The sequence below is a fragment of the Chrysemys picta genome, chromosome 2 (genome assembly GCF_011386835.1).
Source record: "Chrysemys picta bellii isolate R12L10 chromosome 2, ASM1138683v2, whole genome shotgun sequence".
Lineage (NCBI taxonomy): Eukaryota > Metazoa > Chordata > Testudines > Emydidae > Chrysemys > Chrysemys picta.
This window is the reverse complement of record NC_088792.1, coordinates 107,605,618-107,626,413: the sequence shown is the minus strand read 5'-3', so window position 1 is coordinate 107,626,413 and position 20,796 is coordinate 107,605,618. Positions and strand designations below refer to the sequence as shown.

The window sequence follows — 20,796 nt, the reverse complement described above, 5'->3', positions numbered from 1 at the left end:
GAAGAAAACAGGGGCACCCAGGCTGTCTTAAATACCTTGGGGCTTGAGGGGAATGCCAATTGTAGGCAAGACACTATGTTGTTGTTTTTAATCCATTTATCTGAATGCTCTGCACCTCTTGGCAAATAAATCGTACTTAGTTTTGAAGTGGCATTTGTGTCACTGCATACTGTTACTGTCCAGAGACTCTCAATGAAAAACACTTTCAGGGTCCAGGTTTGTTGGGCCTGCTCTATATCATGATTGGCAGCCAGGAGGGTGTAACACAAAGACTCATTTTAAGAGTGGTTGGATCACAGGGTCCCATCCCAGAGAGAAGTGGAGGCTCATGCCTATCACTTGAAAGAGGTGGGGACCATGAACATAAAGAGAAGGTCTTTAGTTTCAGTATTAATGAAATAGTGGCCTATCCAGGAACACGGTGTGGTGTTCACACTTCCAAGGTCTGACGGCAAACCATAGATAAGGCCTATCATGTATCCAGCTGCAGGTGTGTTGCTGGGGCCACCTGTGAGAAGTGCATGGTCATTATGTTAGATAGTATATGTGAGTATGTAAGGGGGTTTTATGGGTTACCATAGCCTAAGGGCAGTTAATCATCAACAGGAGCCCTTATCTGGTCTCCCTTTGCTTTGGCTGCAGTGGGTTTCAATGCCCTGGGTTCTTAGCTACTAACAGACTGTGGACAAGAGCACACGAGATATTTAATTCCTGGCTTTCACTGAAAGCAGTGGTGACTGGATAGTATCAGACAAAAGCACTAAGGCAAGAGGATGAATGGGATGATATAGGGAAGAATAAAAGATTTACTGCCTATCTAGGCCCAAATTCTCTGGTGGTATTAAGAGACAAAACTCTACTAATGGAGCTGCATACGTTTGGCTTTAGTTTCAATAGTGATATAATGTATTCAAAATATTGTACCATGTGGCTTTTATATCAGTTTGGCTATACTCATTTCCTTTTATTTATGTTTACTTTCATTTCCTTTTATCTCAGAGATAGTATGAGAATATATGGGTCAGATTTCTAAAATTATGTATACCTCTGCATGTGTATATATGTGTGTAATTTGCACATGGATTTACCATCATTATACAAGGAATCACAGTTATTCCATATGTGAATGACCAATTATACGTCTAGCTGTGAGCACAATTGCAGCCAATGTCTGCCCTATAAAATGGAAATATAGGATGGACCCAATTCTCCTCTCAGTTACACAGTTGCAACTACCACTGGGCAAATTTTGTTCTCACATCTATACAAATCCCATTATTTTAGTTGGGAGTTACACCCATGCATTTTATTTTGGATAGTGGGGGGGAGGGGAGAGCTGGCATTCTGGTGCAGGAGGTGGGTTGCATATGTGGAGAGTGCAGTTTGATCAAATGGGACAAATGAAATTGTGAAATAGTGTGCTGGCTGCTTAGCACAGAAATGGGGCAGAAGTTTCCCTCAAAAGCCTTTGGCCAAGCTCTGGCGCACAGGTTAAATGAGCCAGACAGTGATCTGACCATCTCCTTCACAGTTAGAAGCATTCACTTGCACACTGTTACTTTGTGTGAATGTGAAAAGACAAAAATAAATTTCAATTCCTCTCCTAGCTAATAAATCATGCAGACTAATCAGACTAATTTTTCAAGGAACCGTGCTTCTGCCAACGCCTTTATGGCCAAGAAAGGAAAAGGTTTAAAATTATCAAAAATTTGCTAATCTATTTTACTTTTATGTGATCCTAAAATCCTCTCTCCTCCCGAGTGAGTCAAAGCCCGATGGCTTTTCAAGTTCTTCTCCTCATTCTGGCCTTGACTCTGCAAAGCATCCCTATTTTGGAAGGACACATAAGCATGTGCACTTAAGCACGTGCTTAAAGTTAAGCTTAAATTAAGCACATTCTTAGGTGTTTTCATGAATGGGGGTGAAGTTAAGTATGTGCTTAAGTGCTTTCCTGAATCCAGGCCTATGCGTTTCCCCCTCCTCCCACCGGGGAACACGCACACAAAAACAAACCACCAAGTAATTTATGTGACCAATCACATAACAGAAAGAAATTTTCATCTGTCTGTCCACAGACAGTCTGCAAGAAAGAAAAGACACTAAATTCACTGAGTGCAAATTATTTGCTAGTAAAAAATGGTGATATAAAAATAACAATAAAATGACCCCACAAGAGAATGTTTGGCTAGTAATGTCAGCAGTTGGAGGTTTAACAACATATTGAATGATCATGTGCTTTTCTTTTATTATAGGTCCCTCTCCTAGTTTGAATCATGTCTAAAGAACAGGTAATTGGAAAATCTAACTTCACACACACGCATAATCATCATTCAAAGACTGAAGTGGCAAAGAACATCAAGAAGTTTAGTTTATTCTCCTGTCTACGGGCCAAAATAAGTTGCAATTGAGTGTACCTGCAAAATGGTTCTAAGGGAAAAATATGATGCTTTGCTGCACAGTTTCTGTGCCAAGGACATGTGTTTTGCCTCTAAATATTTAAGATTGCCAATAAACTATTGTTGGCAGGTTAATAAAAATATAAACACTGTGTAGTCCTGTGTTAACACTTAATTGTGTATACGGGGAAAATAAAGATTTTTGCTATCTGTGTGAACAATAACATTCATTCAGTCTTAAGTTGTTTAAAATATGCAAATGTTTCAAACAATTTACTTGTTTCTTACCCTTTGATTTGGACAAAAGAGCTAGAACCAATAAGAAAAAAAGCAAATAGAATAAAGATCCATCAATTTTAATCACAAGAAATAAGTTATGGCAGATTCTGAAATGCCTAATTTGCTATATGCTGTTATGTTATATAATTAGGTGAGTTTTATATCTCTAGAACTCTCACTAAGCAGGTAATCAACAGTGAACATGAGATATACTGGACCCATTCATGACACTGTGAAAGTGTTGTGAGATGTGAAATAAAAGGGACCTTTACTTACTTAAAGCCTTCACAGTCTCTAATGTAACGTTTCAAAACACTGCTTAGTCTTTCAGGATCTGGGACTCATTCCTGCCCTCTGAAATGGAGGTGTGCCCGCTCACATATGTCAGAGCAGGACCAAGTCTATGGGTCAGATCCTGATCTGGTGTAAATTTCACATAATCTGGCCCCTTGTTTCTAATTCATCATGGCTCTAGTGTTTTCTCACCATTATTTATAGCAGCTTATTTTACAAATATTAACTACTTTGGTAGTTGACATATATTTTGAAAATATTTCGTTAAATTGAAATGATAACTTCGGAAGGACAGATCAGTCAACATTTTTTCATATTTACTATATTGTAATGAATCTGAGGAAGTAAGAGTTTGTATATTTTAATTTTTTTATAATCATTTTAGTACTATACACAGCCCAGCATGGATATATTTGGGGGGGAGGGTTTCAGAGCTGGAATTTAAAAACATAGCTGTGTAGTGTTGCTAATGTTAAAAAAGAGAAGCACTGTTTAGCCATCTGTACTTAATATGAATGTATGTTATATATTGTAAAATATTCATCTGTTAGTGCCACAATTAAAAAAATTGTACAAGATTTGCAAGAATCTTTGCCTTGCCCTTTACAGTTACAGAACAAACTGGGAACTCGAGAGGGATGAAAAGGTAATACAGCAGCATGTCGTGTTTCAGTTCTCAAAGTCTTCAAGTAAACTGTTTCAAACCAGAAAAAGGCTCACAGCTGATCTGATGGGAATGCTATTAAAAACTGACAAATGGAACCAAGGAACCAAATTGATATAAATCCTGATATTAGTGCAACACTTATGGAGAAAGATTATCTCCTCATTTTGGAATTATGTAGAGTCACAAAGCCACTTGTTGTTTTATAACCCATGATAATAAGTTAAGGTTTTGTTTGAGCTGGTTGGCGTGGTTCAGAGGTAAGCAACCTATGGCACGTGTGCTGAAGGTGGCACGCGAACTGATTTTCAGTGGCGCTTACACTGCCCGGGTCCTGGCCACCAGTCCCGGGGGCTCTGCATTTTAATTTAATTTTAAATGAAGCTTCTTAAACATTTTAAAACCCTTATTTACTTTACATACAACAATGGTTTAGTTATATATTATAGACTTATAGAAAGAGACCTTCTAAAAATGTTAACATGTATTACTGGCACGCGAAACCTTAAATTAGAGTGAATAAATGAAGATTCAGCACTCCACTTCTGAAAGGTTGCCGACCCCTGGTCTAGTTACATAGTGGTCATCTTGGCCCTAGAATCTTACCAATTTATCCTACAGCAGAAAACTAGAGGTACCACCATAAAAATGGATTTACACACATTGGAACTAATCCTGACAATTGTTACTCAAAGGAGTCATTCTTACTCATACAAATAATTCCACTGAAGACAAGTGCAGCTCCTACAGATAAGGAGTTGCGAGACTGGGCTCATAGGAGTATATTGTTCTCTTGATATGAGAGTGAAACTCCTTAGTGCTCACCGATTCTGTACCCCTTGGTGCTTATGTGACTACTCCTATTGAATTCAATGAGACTATGCATGAGTAAATGCTACTCAGTGGAACAAGAGCTGCAAAATTGGATCCCACGAGAATGATATTCTGTATATTATATGCCTTAAGATTCAAGCCATACAACCATCCTCAGCCATAAGGCTGGCATTAATGATACAGAGCTAAATTTTTTAAAAGTTATCCTTGGAAAAACCTCCAGTTATCAAAATCCAAAGCATAAAGCAATTATAAGAGTAAGAACATCTGTGGTACAAAATGTCAAATTCACTGTGACACAAAAAAGATGATTGAAAGTCCACTTCAGGGGTCACAGAGCAAGTTAAAGTTGCCTTGAGGCCAATGGGGAGTCCAACTTCTTGCACCATCACTGCTGGAAAATGAGTACACTATTCCTGTTCCTCTCTTCACTACAACTACAGCTTCTACTTACATGAGGAGCCAAATTCTGGTGGCTGCCTGGAAATAGGCCACAATGAACCCAACAAATGGGAGAGTAAATTTGCACCTATATTCAAGGCAATACTAACTAAGTGTGTAGCCCCCTTATACAATCTCTTCCCACTAAAAGTAGGATTCATCTCTGTGGGGCACTGTTTCCTAGAGACCATGGCCAGATAAGGGAGCATACATGCATAACCCCGTGGAAGATACCCACTTACTTCTCGGTTAGTCCCTGTAGTGTCCCTACATGGTTCCTGTTGTGGAAAGCCAGCAAAGTGGGTGCTCTCATGGAAGAGCCAAAATACGGACCATCAACCGCTCCATCATACATCTGCTGGCCAAGATTTTTCTAGCATGCACTTAACCAGAATTTGGCCTGAGGAAGGAGCAGCACATGGCAAGTGGTGAAGAAAAGAACGTGGGAAATAGTCATTGCTAGCAAGGAATTTATTTTGAATATGCTTACTTGTAATGTGTATGATCAGGGAGGCAGGAAGGTTTTTCATCAACTGATTCTTCCACCTCTCGTTGAATTGTATACAGACTTATCCACCTCATATCAATTTTACAAGGCAATTCCATGGGGCCTGATTACTACCCCCTCCAATTCGCTGCATCCCCTGCCCTATCATCATCATTTATACCTGTTCAAAGAGGGAGTGAAAACACTACCACCAGCATAAGGGAATGGAGAATTCAGATATGGTAGTGTCTACACTTTGCATAGGTGTAAGTGATTACACCTGGTGTAAAGTAGGAGAGAATTGGGTCCCAAGGCTACAATAGAGAATGTGCTGGTTTCATTCACTTTTTACATTGTTTTATAACTATTTCCTCAGCTCAGAGTATATCACTTGATCATGAAAACAGTTCTTAAAGGTGTCTTTCCATTTTTAATTTTAAATAATACTGGTTATATGCACAAAATATTTGACTTCGGTAATATAGCTTTGTTTTTTCTGGGATTCTTCTTTTCCATGTTCAGTAGTAGGCTGCAAATATTGGCTACACAGCACTGGACAAAAATATCTTTTGAAGTGTACATCAATCGCCTGGGTTTCAAGCAGGGAAGAATTCACCTTCTTCACCCCACAGATGTGATTTGCACACTTTACACCACATTGATCAAAGGCAAAAATGTGGCCAGCATCAGCTTGTCACTGCGACACAGATGAATTTTCAAGCTTAGGAAATAGATGCACCTACCACAGGCAATTCATGTGCTAATCTTTCTAGAACAGAATGAAACACTCCACCAGCTGCTCTAGAGTTAAACACATGCTTAATGCAAAAATAATACTAATAATTAATAATCAGGACAAAATTTTGCCTGCAGTGGATGTTTGTCTGAATGACTGTATAAAGAGTAAGACCTCAGAGTCTGCCCCTTTGTTGCAGCAACTTTAAGAATAGGTTTCTGCAACAACATTCACTTAAACAAATTGCATGTGTATAGGTTATTTATTAATATAATAAGGACCAAAACTTGCTCACATTACTCACAGAAAAATTTCCATTGATTTTTCAATAAGTGATTATTTGCCCCAGGATGATTTGCCTCTGATACTTTAAGGTTTTTAACAACATAATATACAATTTATTTTTATTCCTATTCTTGTTTAATATATTTTTGTTATATATATGTGTGTGTGTGTTGCTAAGTTTGGGCCATAACATATACATGTACAATGTGTTTAAATTGATGTTGCTATAGCAACCTTAATTTTTTTATTTCTTGATTTAAAAAAAACTGTATAACACTAATGTTGCCTTAACAATGTTTGCATTTAATATCTTCTTTTTAAAAGAAAACTGAAGAAAAAGAGAATGGTTAAGGTCAGCATGTGAATGATCACAACTAGGCTCAGAAGTTCTCACTTCATTGCAGTTAATAGAATTGTGAGTACCCTTTACTGCTGCTGTCTTCATTTGCCTGGAAAAGGTTACTGTGTGTCTCACTTCTTAGCAAAGTGCATTGGTTTACACTGGCATGACTGTACCTTCCTAAAGAGGAAAAAAAAGTATTATTTATTATTAACTGAACATTGTTATTTACTATTTATTTAAGCACTGACAAGTGCTGTTTATGATGCAGAAGTTTTGCTCCCTGTATCCATCTACCAATTTATTTTTCACTCAAGAAATTCAAGAAAAGCCTTCAGGCGAGGCCAAATCACAGGATGTTTCATCCCCCGAAGACAACTTTTCATGAAGTTGTTATGTACAGCTAAGAACAGGAGATTATCATGGAAACCTTTTTGCAAAATTAACTGTAGCTTCTGAACCTGGCAAAATAGGAACCAGTAAGAAATCAGGGCATATGTATTCAGAACGATTACTCAAACACTGGTAGCGGCAGAGTCAAATCCAACTCCAGAAATTGCTGTAGTCTTCAGCCAAATCTGAAGGCAGCAGGTTGCCTCGAAACTTCAGCTTCTTTTTTCTCCTATTTTTCCTCCTGGCCTCTGTTTGATTTGTATGGGTTGAATTAAAAGCTTACATATGCCACATCTCTTCTCTGACCTTTTTATGATCCTGATACTGATACTGTTATGCTCACAGTCCTGAAAAGTTTCTAATTAGACAAACTGAGATGCTGGTGCTGTTGCACGTGATGGGGGGGAAACGGACACTATTCAGGTGCCAATGACTGCTAGGTGCTTTATGACCCAGGAGCTGAGAGGCAGAAAATCCTAGCACAAGAACAAGATTGTGGGATATCATCATATGCACCATTGTCACCCACACTTCCTGTAATATGAATGCAGTGGACACAGTGCAAATATGAATGGGATTTGTTTTACATTGGTCATAATGTGCCAGTTCAAAGAAAAAGGAGTCTTCCATAAAGCAGGTTTGGGTCTGTGCTTTCCTGAGCTTAGAGTCCAGGATTGGAAATCAAGACTCTTGGCTTCTATTCTTGGCATCACCATAGACTTTGTTGTATCACTTGTTTTCCCTCTCAAGGGTCAGCCATTTTGAATCCATGTACATGGTGTGATTCAGACAGACATTGTACATGCAGAGCAGGCATGTGCACTCTGACTGGGAACAGCGGGCCATATAGCCAAAGCAGGGGGAGAGGTTACTGAGGGTGATTCTGACCTTGGGGTATGACAGGAAGTGAACTAGGCAGCTGGGGGGGGGGGGGCTCTGCAGCCTGCACTTTGCTTAGGAGGTGGAGGAAGGGGTAATGGTAGAGGTCAGGGGGAGAGAAGGATGTTTCTTCCTGAGGCTATATCTGCCCTTTAAAAAATGCTGATGCTGACATTCATATGAACCAGGAAACTGAGAAAACTCTTCTCCCTGCCCACCAGACTGTAAAATGAGCCTCCATTGGTACATGTTACACTGCAAAGTTCTATGCAGAGGACACCCTCCTGCCTAACCAGTTTGGCTACCAACTCTGCTGCTACATCTGGATCCAGGGATTCCTCAGAGAGATCCAGGGACCCCAGAAAGGTGCCGAGCATCTCCCTGGTTAACACCTCATCCTTTTGATCTGCCTGATTCATTGAGTGGTGTCCTCCATACCCCTGACCTCAGCAGTGCCTGGTGCCTCTATGCTGGCCAGTACTGGGTTTCCTGCACATGCCAGTTCAGAGGATTCAGTCCATTTTGTCAAAGGACAGTCACGTTTTTCCTCCTGGCACCAGACCCACTCTTATTGTCCCAAGCCTTCAGACTAGAATTCAAGTGGGAAACTGTCCACCGCAGTGTTCAGATGGAAGGTGCTATAGAAAGTATTGTTTTTTATTTCTGTATTAATCTTTTAGCAACAGTTATCCCACCCCATGTAAGAGCACTGCTTTGCTGCTGCTCAGGTCAGTGTTTGTGTGAAATTTCTTTCTAAGCTCCATATCTATACGTTAAAGCTTCCTACCTCTGGTATTTCATAGAATTACTCAAGGTTTCATTCATGAGCCAGGGCTGTTCTCTTATTCCTGGAGCTGTTGATTCTCTTTTCTCACTCTGCTTCCCCTTAATGGTCCTGCCTATTATCCAAGTAGCCACTTTTGCCCTGAGAAGCACCTGTTGATTAATGCTGCTTTTGTGAACAGAGAAGGATGTGATGCGTGATATTCCCGCCCCCCCCCCCGTCCCCTATCTAAAGACCATTAAAATGAGTCATCTTAAATAGACACCTATTTTATACTACGGTGACAAGCCATTGCCTCACAACCATGTTTAGCAGCGGTAGGTTTTGTTCCCCCACCGTGAGGATCACTCCTGTGCACTTATCTGAGCAAAGAACAGGCAGTTTGGCCACAAGGATGTATCCATTTTTGGTTTCCAGTTGAAAAATGTCCCTTTGAGACTGTATATTTTCTGTGATCCAACTAGGATTAAAATATTAGGGAATGAAAACAAATAGCAGTATTATTCCCACTAGAAAGCATACTTATAGGGAAAGAGAGAGGTTGAAACTTTATTGTAATTCAACACCAGGACACGTCTAGAAATGGAGCAATTAACAGGTTGTAGGGCTCTGGGTCTCAGCTGCTGCTGCTGTATTCTACAAGTGTTGCCAAGAGATGCTAAGCTGAAAATGCAAATATCTTCAAGGCTGAAGGATCAAAGAGCAATTAAATTAAAAACTGCTGACAAGTCAATCTTAGCAGCCATTTCCATGCTGAACTAGGTCAATAAATCTTAGCCTGCTGTAAATCTTACCACCTAAAGGTGGGCTTGCATAACATGAAAATGCAGTAAAATATAGCAGTACATTTTATGTAAATACTTTTAAAAGTAGAGGATAGCATGTTTTATTCATATTATCCTGCCACCCAAGCAGTCAAGAAGAGGTTAGACTTCTGGAATGGGTTAATTCTTAGTTCGGTGAGAGAGCTGAGTGACAAAAAGTCAAGAGCCCTCTTTCCTTGTTTCTTTTCATATATATTATTATTATTGATTTGTCTTATAGTAAGTTGTGCCTATAGCACCCAATTGAGATCAGGGCCTCCTTGTGCGTGGTGCTGTACAAACATATAGACAATCCCTGCCCCAAAGACTTTTACAACAAAATAGACTAAAGATACGGGAAGAAACAGAAGCACAGAGACTTGCCCAAGGTATCACAGTAAGTCAGTGGCAGAGACAGGATTGGAAGCCAAATCTCTTGATTTATAATTCGTCCCCTATCCGCTGAACCATGCTGCTTCCAAGTGTGTACATCATTCACGTGAGAACATCGAACACAGACAGATTGTGCAGCAGGAAAACACAATCCCCAGGTGTAGCGTCTGTTTCAGAACTCCAGCGAAAACAGCTGTTCGGCTAGCCAGCCATTCTCAAGCCAAACTGTACCAAACTGCTGCTTCCAACTCTGTTTTTAAATCCTCCCAAATAGATATTATGTATTTCTTTCATCTTTTTAGCTAAATGCATTTCCAGCATCAAGTATCTAAACTAGACATATTTCCAGCAGAACCACCAAAATTTACAAATGCGAATACAGCTACTAAATTTAAAGCAGGCTTTCAACAGAGTAACACCTTCCTGATTATAAATATACTTCTCCATTGTGGCATCCAGCTCTGCCTCCCCAAGCCCTACTCACTCTTCTTCCTCAGAGAAAGCCTAGGTGAAAAGGTTATTGTTACGGTAGCACCTAAGCGTATGTCTACGCAGCCCACAGCAGCGAGCTCCCGCCCCCCGCCTCCTCCCAACAGCCTGGACCGACAGACTTGGGCTAGCAGGGCTAACACTAGCACTCACAGGCCTGGTCCCCACTAAGTCCCCAAATCGGACTAAGGTACGCAAATTCAGCTATGTTAATAACGTAGCTGAATTCGAAGTACCTTAGTCCGAACTTACCGCGGTCCAGACGCGGCAGGAAGTCTCCCCCCGTCGATGCCGCGTACTCCTCTCGGCGAGCTGGAGTACCGGCGCCGACTGTGAGCACTTCCGGGATCGATCCGGGATCGATTTATCGCGTCTTAACCAGACGCGATAAATCGATCCCAGAACATCGATGGCGTGCCGCCGGACCAGCCGGTAAGTGAAGACTAGGCCTAAATATAGCTGTGTAGACAGCGCTTCAAAGTTGAGGTGTGGGATCTGTAGCCTTGGAGGCCAGGGGAGGGGGGGTTTTCAGAGCCTGAGCCACAACGACAAGGTGCTGTCTGCACAGCTACTTCTAGGGTATGTCTACACTACCCGCCAGATCGGCGGGTAGCGATCGATCTATTGGGGATAGATTTATCACGTGTAGTGTAGATGCAATAAATCGATTCCCCGATCACTCTCCCGTTGACTGCTGAATTCCAGCTCGGTGAGAGGCAGAAGCAAAGTCGACGGGGGAGCGGCGGCCATCAATCCCGTGCCGCAAGGATGCGAAGTAAGTGATTCTAAGTCGATCTAAGATACGTCGATTTCAGCTACGCTAGTCTCGTAGCTGAAGTTGCATATCTTAGATTGATCCCCCACACACACCCAGTGTAGACCAGGCCTTAGAGTGCTAGCATGAGCCTTGCAAACCCAAGTCCGTGCCTCTGGGCTGAGAGGTTTGCTGCCGTAGACTGTGCAGACATGCCCTTGATAGCCCAACAAAGATCTGTTGAGCTTGCTGCTGTACAAGCACATCATAACAGGCAGTCTCTGCCCTAAGAGTGTACAATCTAAGGTATTGATCCTGGAGTTAACTCTGTGGCAGAGCCAAGATCTGAACCCACCCCTCCTGAGTCCCTGTCCGCTGCTTTAATCACCAAGACCATCTTGCCTCCAAAGTGCAAGTCTGACACTGTGTCCTGGAAATCATCTAGTCCAGGGTCATGCGACTCAAGATGAGAAGTGAATTCCAGGGCCCATCACTGAGCTGCTCAGATGCTACCCCTGCCCCCAATCAGAGGGCCGTTAGAGCGAAAGCCTCAGATGTTCACAATGGTCCCAATATTACAGCTAGTTACTAAAGGAAGAAGGCCTGAAACACTTAAGGAATTATAGGAAAAAAACAACACCTTTAAAAAGCCTTTTGTAATCAGATGTGATTCTAGGAGATAGAGACTGCCACTCAAAAACTTCTTGGATTTGGAGTTGTGTGGGTCTGATCCTGCAAAAAGCAGCCAGAGCATATTGGTGAATCTGGCCCATTATTTCTTCATGACAGGATAGCTTGTTTTCAAGTGTCATGCTTCAAAAGACATCTACATTCTCAGAGGAAAAAATGGCATAGGGTAGATTTCTTGGTGAATATTTGCATCTATTTATCTAGATCTCCTTTTGCTCTTCTTGTTGATGCTAGGATGAGATGGCTGGGAGCTAAATTGGCACCCATGGGAATGATTAGAATCTGAATGTTTGAGATATGGATTTAAACAATGATGTAGCAAGGAGTTTATGGTGTATTGACTTGACTAATATGTATGTATTCCATTATCCTTTAGTGGATGGAATCAGAAGTACTCAGTATGGCCTGGTACCTGTACTACTAGCAGCTAATGGAGAGTATCAAAAGAATTTGTCTTTTAAAGTTTTGGAGAAAAAGAATCTTGTTCTTTCCTTGCAGTTGCAGTGGCCATAATGTGTAGTATAGTATTAACCATAAAGTTCCCAAAATAGGTGTCCACAGGTTTGTTACAAAATGCAAGGAGGAGATGGAGCCGCTGTGACGTTGTGCAGTCTATATGGTTTTATAAAAACTTGATAATAAGTCAATATAATGTAACTGAGATAGTTTTAGAGAAAATACGGTAATAAGTGAATGTAAGTAACTGGGATATGCCTCACGCAAAAGGTCTCTTGTAAGGTATCATTACAAAGCTTATAATCTACTGAGTGTGATCATCTGATTTGTATAAATGTACCACTCTTGTATCTAAAACTAGAAATATAAAATGTAACTCTGAGGGACTATTGTAATTGTGTAAAGTGTGGACCATTAATGATGGTTTGGAATCTTGATGACTCCCATTGTCTGCAGATGGCTGTATTTACCTGTGAGTCTTCCTGTATATGTGTGTGCTGGCAAGTGAGTAATGAAGTCTTGCAGTGACATGTGATCATGTCACCTGAACTGGAATCCATCTTTAACCTGGTGCTTTTCCAGTGAGGGGGGGTGGAAACCCAGAGAGACAAAGAGTTCCCGCCTTATGCAAAAGATATATAAAGGGGGGGAAGAGAACAGAGAGGGGAGAGCCATCATGAAGAATCCCCTAGCCATCACCTGAGCTGCAACAAGAGCTGTACCAGGGGAAAGAATTGTGCCCAGGCCTGGAAGGTGTCCAGTCTGAGAAAAAACTTACTGAAGCATCTCTGAGGGTGAGATTATCTGTATTTAGTTTGATTAGGCATAGATTTGCGCATTTTATTTTATTTTGCTTGGTGACTTACTTTGTTCTGTCTGTTACTACTTTGAACCACTTAAATCCTACTGTCTGTATTTAATAAAATCACTTTCTATTTAGTAATTCACTCAGAGTATGTATTAATACCTGGGGGAGCAAACAACTGTGCATATCTCTCTATCAGTGTTATAGAGGGCGAACAATTTATGAGTTTGCCCTGCATAAACTTTATGCAGGGTAAAACGGATTTATCTGGGTTTAGACCCCACTGGGAGTTGGGCATCTGAGTGCTAAAGACAAGCGCACTTCTGTACACTGTTTTCAGGTAACTTGCAGCTTTGGGACAGGAGATTCAGACCCTGGGTCTGTGTCTGGAGCCAGACGGGAGTGTCTGGCTCAGCAGGACAGGGTGCTGGAGTCCTGAGCTGGCAGGGAAAGCAGAAGCAGGGGTAGTCTTTGCACATCTGGTGGCAGCTCCCAAGGGGGTTTCTGTGATCCAACCCGTCACAGTGGCGTAGTCGAGCAGGATCTGTGCACAGCTGATTGCTTTGAGATACTGGTAGTGATTTTAAGTGAGTTTTAAGTGTGGTGGCTGGAGAACAGACAAAGTGGTTACTGGTTTGTTATTTTCTGTTTGCTTATTTCGGGAAAGGGAAGTAGGGACAGAAAAAGAAGCAAAATAAGTAAGAATGAAGATCAAAAGAAGTTAAAACTACACAAGCTGCAAATTGCCCAGAAAGACTGAACAATGGGCGCTGGGAATGTCTCTGTTAACTAAGAAGCCCCTGAGCTGAGTGCATCTCAGTTTCAGTGAACTGCAGATGGGTGTGGCCCAACCTCTGTCTGTGCTGAAGCTGACTGGGGTGTCTAATTTAGCAAGACAGGAGTGGAGGGGTGCCTGTTCTGGCAGGAGGGTGTTCTCTGTGGTATCCCAGCTCATCAAGTGATGGTCTCAAGGGAAGACAAATGGAAATTGATGTACAATTTGCCTGGGGAAAGCCTGACCTGGAAAAAGAAAAGGCTGCCCACCAGCCTGGACTTAAGAGACAAAGCAATTAAGACCCAGAAGCATGACCTGGCTGTAATGGAGTGGAAGAGGTGCACAGAGACATGTATCCTGGAGCTGGAAGTTGGGGTCCTGGTGACTGCTGCGGTGGGAACAAACCCCAAGAACTCTAGCTGGAAGCAAACCCAACCTGAGTGAAAGGGGGGGGATTTGGCTGGCCAGCGAAAGGTCCCTCATAGCTGGAAGCTGTGAGCCTACAGCTGGATCAGGGTCTCTTTCCCTTTTGGGGGACACAGGAGTGTCTGCCCCATAGGGGAGCCCAAAAATGAATTTTAGGTATACTGCCTCCGCCATGGTCAGTGTCCAAGTCTCTGGCAGTAAGTTCAGGAGGAGGGTGTGACGTTGTGCAGTCTATATGGTTTTATAAAAACTTGATAATAAGTCAATATAATGTAACTGAGATAGTTTTAGAGAAAATACGGTAATAAGTGAATGTAAGTAACTGGGATATGCCTCACGCAAAAGGTCTCTTGTAAGGTATCATTACAAAGCTTATAATCTACTGAGTGTGATCATCTGATTTGTATAAATGTACCACTCTTGTATCTAAAACTAGAAATATAAAATGTAACTCTGAGGGACTATTGTAATTGTGTAAAGTGTGGACCATTAATGATGGTTTGGAATCTTGATGACTCCCATTGTCTGCAGATGGCTGTATTTACCTGTGAGTCTTCCTGTATATGTGTGTGCTGGCAAGTGAGTAATGAAGTCTTGCAGTGACATGTGATCATGTCACCTGAACTGGAATCCATCTTTAACCTGGTGCTTTTCCAGTGAGGGGGGGTGGAAACCCAGAGAGACAAAGAGTTCCCGCCTTATGCAAAAGATATATAAAGGGGGGGAAGAGAACAGAGAGGGGAGAGCCATCATGAAGAATCCCCTAGCCATCACCTGAGCTGCAACAAGAGCTGTACCAGGGGAAAGAATTGTGCCCAGGCCTGGAAGGTGTCCAGTCTGAGAAAAAACTTACTGAAGCATCTCTGAGGGTGAGATTATCTGTATTTAGTTTGATTAGGCATAGATTTGCGCATTTTATTTTATTTTGCTTGGTGACTTACTTTGTTCTGTCTGTTACTACTTTGAACCACTTAAATCCTACTGTCTGTATTTAATAAAATCACTTTCTATTTAGTAATTCACTCAGAGTATGTATTAATACCTGGGGGAGCAAACAACTGTGCATATCTCTCTATCAGTGTTATAGAGGGCGAACAATTTATGAGTTTGCCCTGCATAAACTTTATGCAGGGTAAAACGGATTTATCTGGGTTTAGACCCCACTGGGAGTTGGGCATCTGAGTGCTAAAGACAAGCGCACTTCTGTACGCTGTTTTCAGGTAACTTGCAGCTTTGGGACAGGAGATTCAGACCCTGGGTCTGTGTCTGGAGCCAGACGGGAGTGTCTGGCTCAGCAGGACAGGGTGCTGGAGTCCTGAGCTGGCAGGGAAAACAGAAGCAGGGGTAGTCTTTGCACATCGGGTGGCAGCTCCCAAGGGGGTTTCTGTGATCCAACCCGTCACATAGGTGTCCACAGGTTTGTTACAAAATGCAAGGAGGAGATGGAGCCGCATTCATAAAAAGTAGGTATTCAGTTCCATGGTTTTCCTAAGCTATTTTCTTGATAGGACACGGATGTTTTTTAATTATTCAAATGTTTAAATGATCTACATCACTGGGGCTCTTTCTATAAAAAGAGATCCTGTGTTACAGACTTTGCTTTGGATGTGATGAGGACTATTTCAGACTAGCAAAGCTACTGTCAACTGACCCAATACAAGTGCTGTTCTCATGGAAAAGATTTGTCAACACAAGGTTAAAATCTATTTTTAAAAAATCACAGTGGAGAGACTGGATTTTAATCCTGATTCTATAGCAAGTAAAAACATGGTGAGCACACAGCAAATGCAAAAGCTCTGAAATGGTTTGGGGACAGCCTGTACTTTCTTTCTTTTCTGCATTGAATCACAACCATTCTTAGATTTGTGTGGTCTCCAGCAAGATGCAGAACCCCGCTCTGTGTAGTAAGAAGATTTGTGCTGGCTCTAAATACATTTCACATACTCCAACCCAAGATAGCAACGTGCTGTATGTTCCCAAATTGGGAACAAAGGGTGAGGATTTCTTGTTTTTCCTCAGGAGGCTGATCTCATGTTTCATTACTCAGGGCCCACTTTCAATACGGCTTGTAAAGTAATTTAAACCAGAGCCTTTGCTGTATGTTTTCCTGGAGGGAACTCGGTTTTCTTTAACCAAAGGGAAGCCTGGAACAAGCATCTCAAGGGACAAAACTACATAAGATAATTTCCGCACATACATTGTATGGCAGGCAACAAATTCTTTATTATCAAAGGTAAGTCAAAGAAAACCTAGTTCCTAGAAGGGCAAGATAACTTTTCAGCTGAGAATCTCCCAATGCTGTCTCGCATTCTTTTCCACAGCTGCAATCCAGCTGAAACTCCAACAGCAGAACCTGCCAGCAAGACAACTAAGGAAATCAGTAAACCTGGATTTAAATATATATATATATATATATATATTTCAAAACTTGGTATCTGGACCTGTTTGGGTTGAAGAACAGATTTTTAAATGAAATAGATGAGGCAAATAAATTGTATTATACAATTGGATCATTTCAATACACCTTATTGCAATGGGATATTTCCTGTCTCAAACCAATGCGAAGGAGTGTTGTTCACACTTAGGGCTTGACCCAATGCCTGTGTGGAGCAGCTGTTCTGTAAAGATATTGGGTACAGCTGTGGAGATCAAAGAGGGTGCCCTCCAAAGCAGGGCCCTGGACTGCAAGGACAAACAGTGAGTTGCGGGCTTCAGACAGTAGCAGGCTGGTTTCTGTTGTGTTAGAGTTATGTAATTGTTAAATAACAATAAAGTTGTTACCTGCATGCTCTCATTGCTTTAATGAGAAGGGGGGGGAAATGCCCATTGAAGCTAATGGGAGCTTTCAAAAGACTTCAGTAGGCACTGGATCAGGCCTTTAAATATCTGCTGTGTGCTACCATACTGGTAGCTGTGCTTTAGTGGTGAAGGAAGGATTCCTCTATATGTGACTCTACTTGTTCTTGTACGGGCGAGGGGAACTGCAGAAGGGGCAAAGTAAGCAGGAAATTCCATGAGAATCACCTCACTGCGATTTCTTGGCTTGCTCCCTTCAAACTGCTTGGAGATTCTTTTGGGGGGTGCGGCACCAAAGTGCACAGACCAATGCTTGGAAATCCTACAACGCTGTAACCTTCATGGAGAAACTATGCTCCATCCCAGCTGACACTGAGCCAGGCTTCAGATAAAGGTTATTGTTGTTTCTGTTTTTAAATACTTGGATTGCATTCAGCTACCAGAGGGAGGGGGTCATATAAGAACCAAGGGAGAGATTAGATTAGCGGGTCAGCCCCTCCACACAAAGCTTCCTGGCCTCCTTCTGGCTCCGTGGCTCCCACGCTAGCTCCTGGTGTGCCTACACTTTGTTCCTCAGAAGCCAGGGAGAGGAATTAATGCTGGTTTAACCAGAGTTTGCTACCATGTGCATTCTCCCTGGGATTTACTCTGATGGCTGAAGGAGATATAGTTGCGCAGAACAAAAGCTCTGCCTCTTCCAAGCCCCATGGAGTCCCAACTCTGCAGAATGAAGGTTTTTGGGCCCTGGGGAGGGATAGGGTATTCCCATAGAACTCCTCTATGAGTTCTGAGGCCTTCTTATTCCTTCTTGAATCCCTCCCACCTCCCCCATTCCCCTTTGTGGTGCGGAATGGAGGGAAGCATGGGGCTCAAAAATTGCACAACACATTGGAATCTTATAGGATGAAGATCACAAATGCATTAGTGTTATGGTTAATGCAGCTAGCTAACAGAAGAAGCAGTGTGTGCAGTATAGGGAATGGGGGAAAACATGGTGCTCCAGTTTGTGGCATTTGTTCTATTGTTTAGAAAAGGCTGCATCTGGAAAAGGACAATCTGCCAGCAGTCATATTAAAGGGTTTTTTTTTCCCTAGCTTGGGAAAATGAAAAGGTTGATACCATCAGGTTACTGCATAATCAATCTGAGCACATGTGAACTCCAAAATTGCTTTCTAAGCTTTGCGTGTTTCACTATCTATCAGCATGTTTCACTGTTCTTTAACCATTTTAATCATTTCAAGAGGGAAGAAAACAAAAAAAGAAAACCCATGTTGTATGTAGCTAAGTAACTGTAATGATTTTGTTTTCTGCATTCTGCACTTCTAAACTTTTGGGATTTTGCTGCCTCCAAAGGCCGCTGCCATTTTCTGAGACCATTGATGTAGCATGTGTTACAACGGAGGCACCCAAACTGTGCACTATCATGGAGACTTTACATTTGTTTGTTTTTTTTGTTTAATTGCTTTCTCTCACTCAATCATTCAGACTAAAGACATCTGATCACTCTTTATGTGTAGGAAAACATAACAAGCCCCAGTAAAGTAGGTGGAAAAGACATTAGCTGTTTTTTTTTTCTTCAGAATATTTTTCTTATATAAAATGAAGCCTCTGCCAGCCAATTAGATTACTGGATGTTTGACACTTATTTACCGATTCATGTTGAAAAGAATTCCAGCCAGTCAGAAACCAGCTTTCTCATTAAAATACTGTAAAACAGTATTTCGGAAAAATGGGCCTGAATTTGCAACCCATACTCAGGCCGTCTCTACACACAGATACCAGGATAACTACTTCAGTGAAGGGTGGGACTTTTTAACCAAAATAGTTATACCTGTACATCCCCTAGTGGGAACACAGTTATACTGGTATAAAGGTGCCTGATACTCAAATAGCTTATTCCATTTCTTGGGCAGGAATAGCTATACCACTATAACTAAGCATCAGTATAACTACTATGAGGCTTCCTGGGAGTACCCCAGATTTTGACACATCTCACTATCACCTGCCCTTAGTTTGAGGAAGTCTTGTCTGCGTCTGCCAGGGACCAGCTCCCAAACTCCACCAGCCACAAACAACACAAGCACTCCCTTCTAGGCCTATGCAGGCCCTGTTTTCTCTCTACGGGTTAGCAATAGGCATACTCCAACTCCCAAGTGCTCCAAGTGTGACCGTGGAGTGCCCAGCCCCTGGTCCACTGGACACTTGCAGTATTCACAGATTCGCTGCACCAACATTTACCAGTTACACCTCAGATCACTGCTGCACTTAACACATGGCACTTAGATAGGTTGATAGTTTAAACAAGTAAAAGTCTATTTAACAAAATATAGAGACTTGACTAATAGCCTGTAAAAGTACTGGAAACAAATGGTTACATATATCATAAAATCATAACACACATTCTAGAGCCTAGACTTAATTAACAAGATACTCTCATGTCTAAAGTATTGCTTACCAGCACTTTCCAGACAGGCAGTCTGTGATCCCTTTTTCATGAGACAAGCATGCTGTCAGCTTGTCTCCTAGGTGAAGGATAAAATCTTGTCCCCACTCCTCTTTTTTTATGCAGTTACGGACTATTGTCTCTTACCCCAGAAGGTCCCTTCTTCAGAGACTTATCTTAGGGTTCCTTTGTCTTTGTAACCCAACACCAGCCAAAGCTGATCACTTGGAGCTACACGACTCCTGTCTGCTAGACCCTACGGAGGGTAGGTGTGTTCATGTAAATACAGTTTGCTCCTGAAGTCTCTCCCCATCCTGAACTAGCTGTCAGGGGCTAATTCAATCAGACCCTGCTTTTTCATATATATATAAAACCAATCAACCAACGCTTTTCATTTTGAGCCAGAATCTGCTAGTCTAAGTCATGCTGAATAGTATTTTACTTCTCAAATAGTCCCATATAGGCTTCTCAGCTAAGATCAAGTGTAGTCTCTGTTCTTACCAGTTTAATTACTGAGGCAGAAAATACACCTTCTAGAACACTCAACTTGCTTTCCTGAAGAAGACTACTGCTTTGAAGATGGATTCTACTGCTACTGCTTCAAAAGAAAATCTTCATGTTCCTTCAGAGATTCCAGGACAGACCGAGAAGATGATCGCTCCCTTGCCAATTCCACAGAAACCTTCAACTGCTGCTCAGACCGCTGCTGCTCCATGAATGCCTATGGGGGAACAGCCTCTAAGAAGACCCTTAGTGCTTCTAGGACATCACAGATGAGCAATATCAATGGGAAAAGCAGCACTTCTATGAAGAAAACCCTTGGAGACACTGCTTCAGGGAGATCTTGCACCTCAAGGATGGTCTTCCAGGACATCACAGCCAGGAGAAACATCATCTCGCCCACTCTTCAGGATAAGGATGCTACAAGGAGAACTTCTTCCATCTTCTCTACTGCCCAGGATCCTGAAGCTGGTCATTGTCCTGCTGTGCTGGAGGGTACTCCAACCGGAAACACCAGCCTCTCCTCAGAAACCACCCAGGGGGGCCTCAACACCTCACTAGATGCCTGTACAGCTGAACCTCTCCATATTACTCTCCCAGATCAACGAGAACCATCTAGTGAATCGGCTGATATGACTGAAGCCCATCTAACA

General features: G+C 42.0%; 1 protein-coding gene and 1 pseudogene across 37 annotated transcripts in view; both read left to right on the top strand.

Annotated features, from left to right (window-relative positions):
• The window catches only part of COBL (cordon-bleu WH2 repeat protein), a 245,375-nt gene extending 241,830 nt beyond the window's left edge, over nt 1-3,545 (top strand). For all 37 annotated transcript variants that reach the window (XR_010598453.1, XM_065583957.1, XM_065583946.1 and 34 more), the window contains one exon: nt 2,253-3,545. Coding sequence is in view for 36 of the 37 variants with exons in the window: in XM_065583957.1 (XP_065440029.1) it covers nt 2,253-2,270 (18 nt within the window). In the remaining variant the exon portion in view is untranslated. The remainder of the gene's footprint in view (nt 1-2,252) is intronic.
• A 16,549-nt stretch (nt 3,546-20,094) lies between these two features.
• On the top strand, nt 20,095-20,257 carry LOC112058741 (U2 spliceosomal RNA; annotated as a pseudogene).
• Nucleotides 20,258-20,796: the final 539 nt, after the last annotated feature.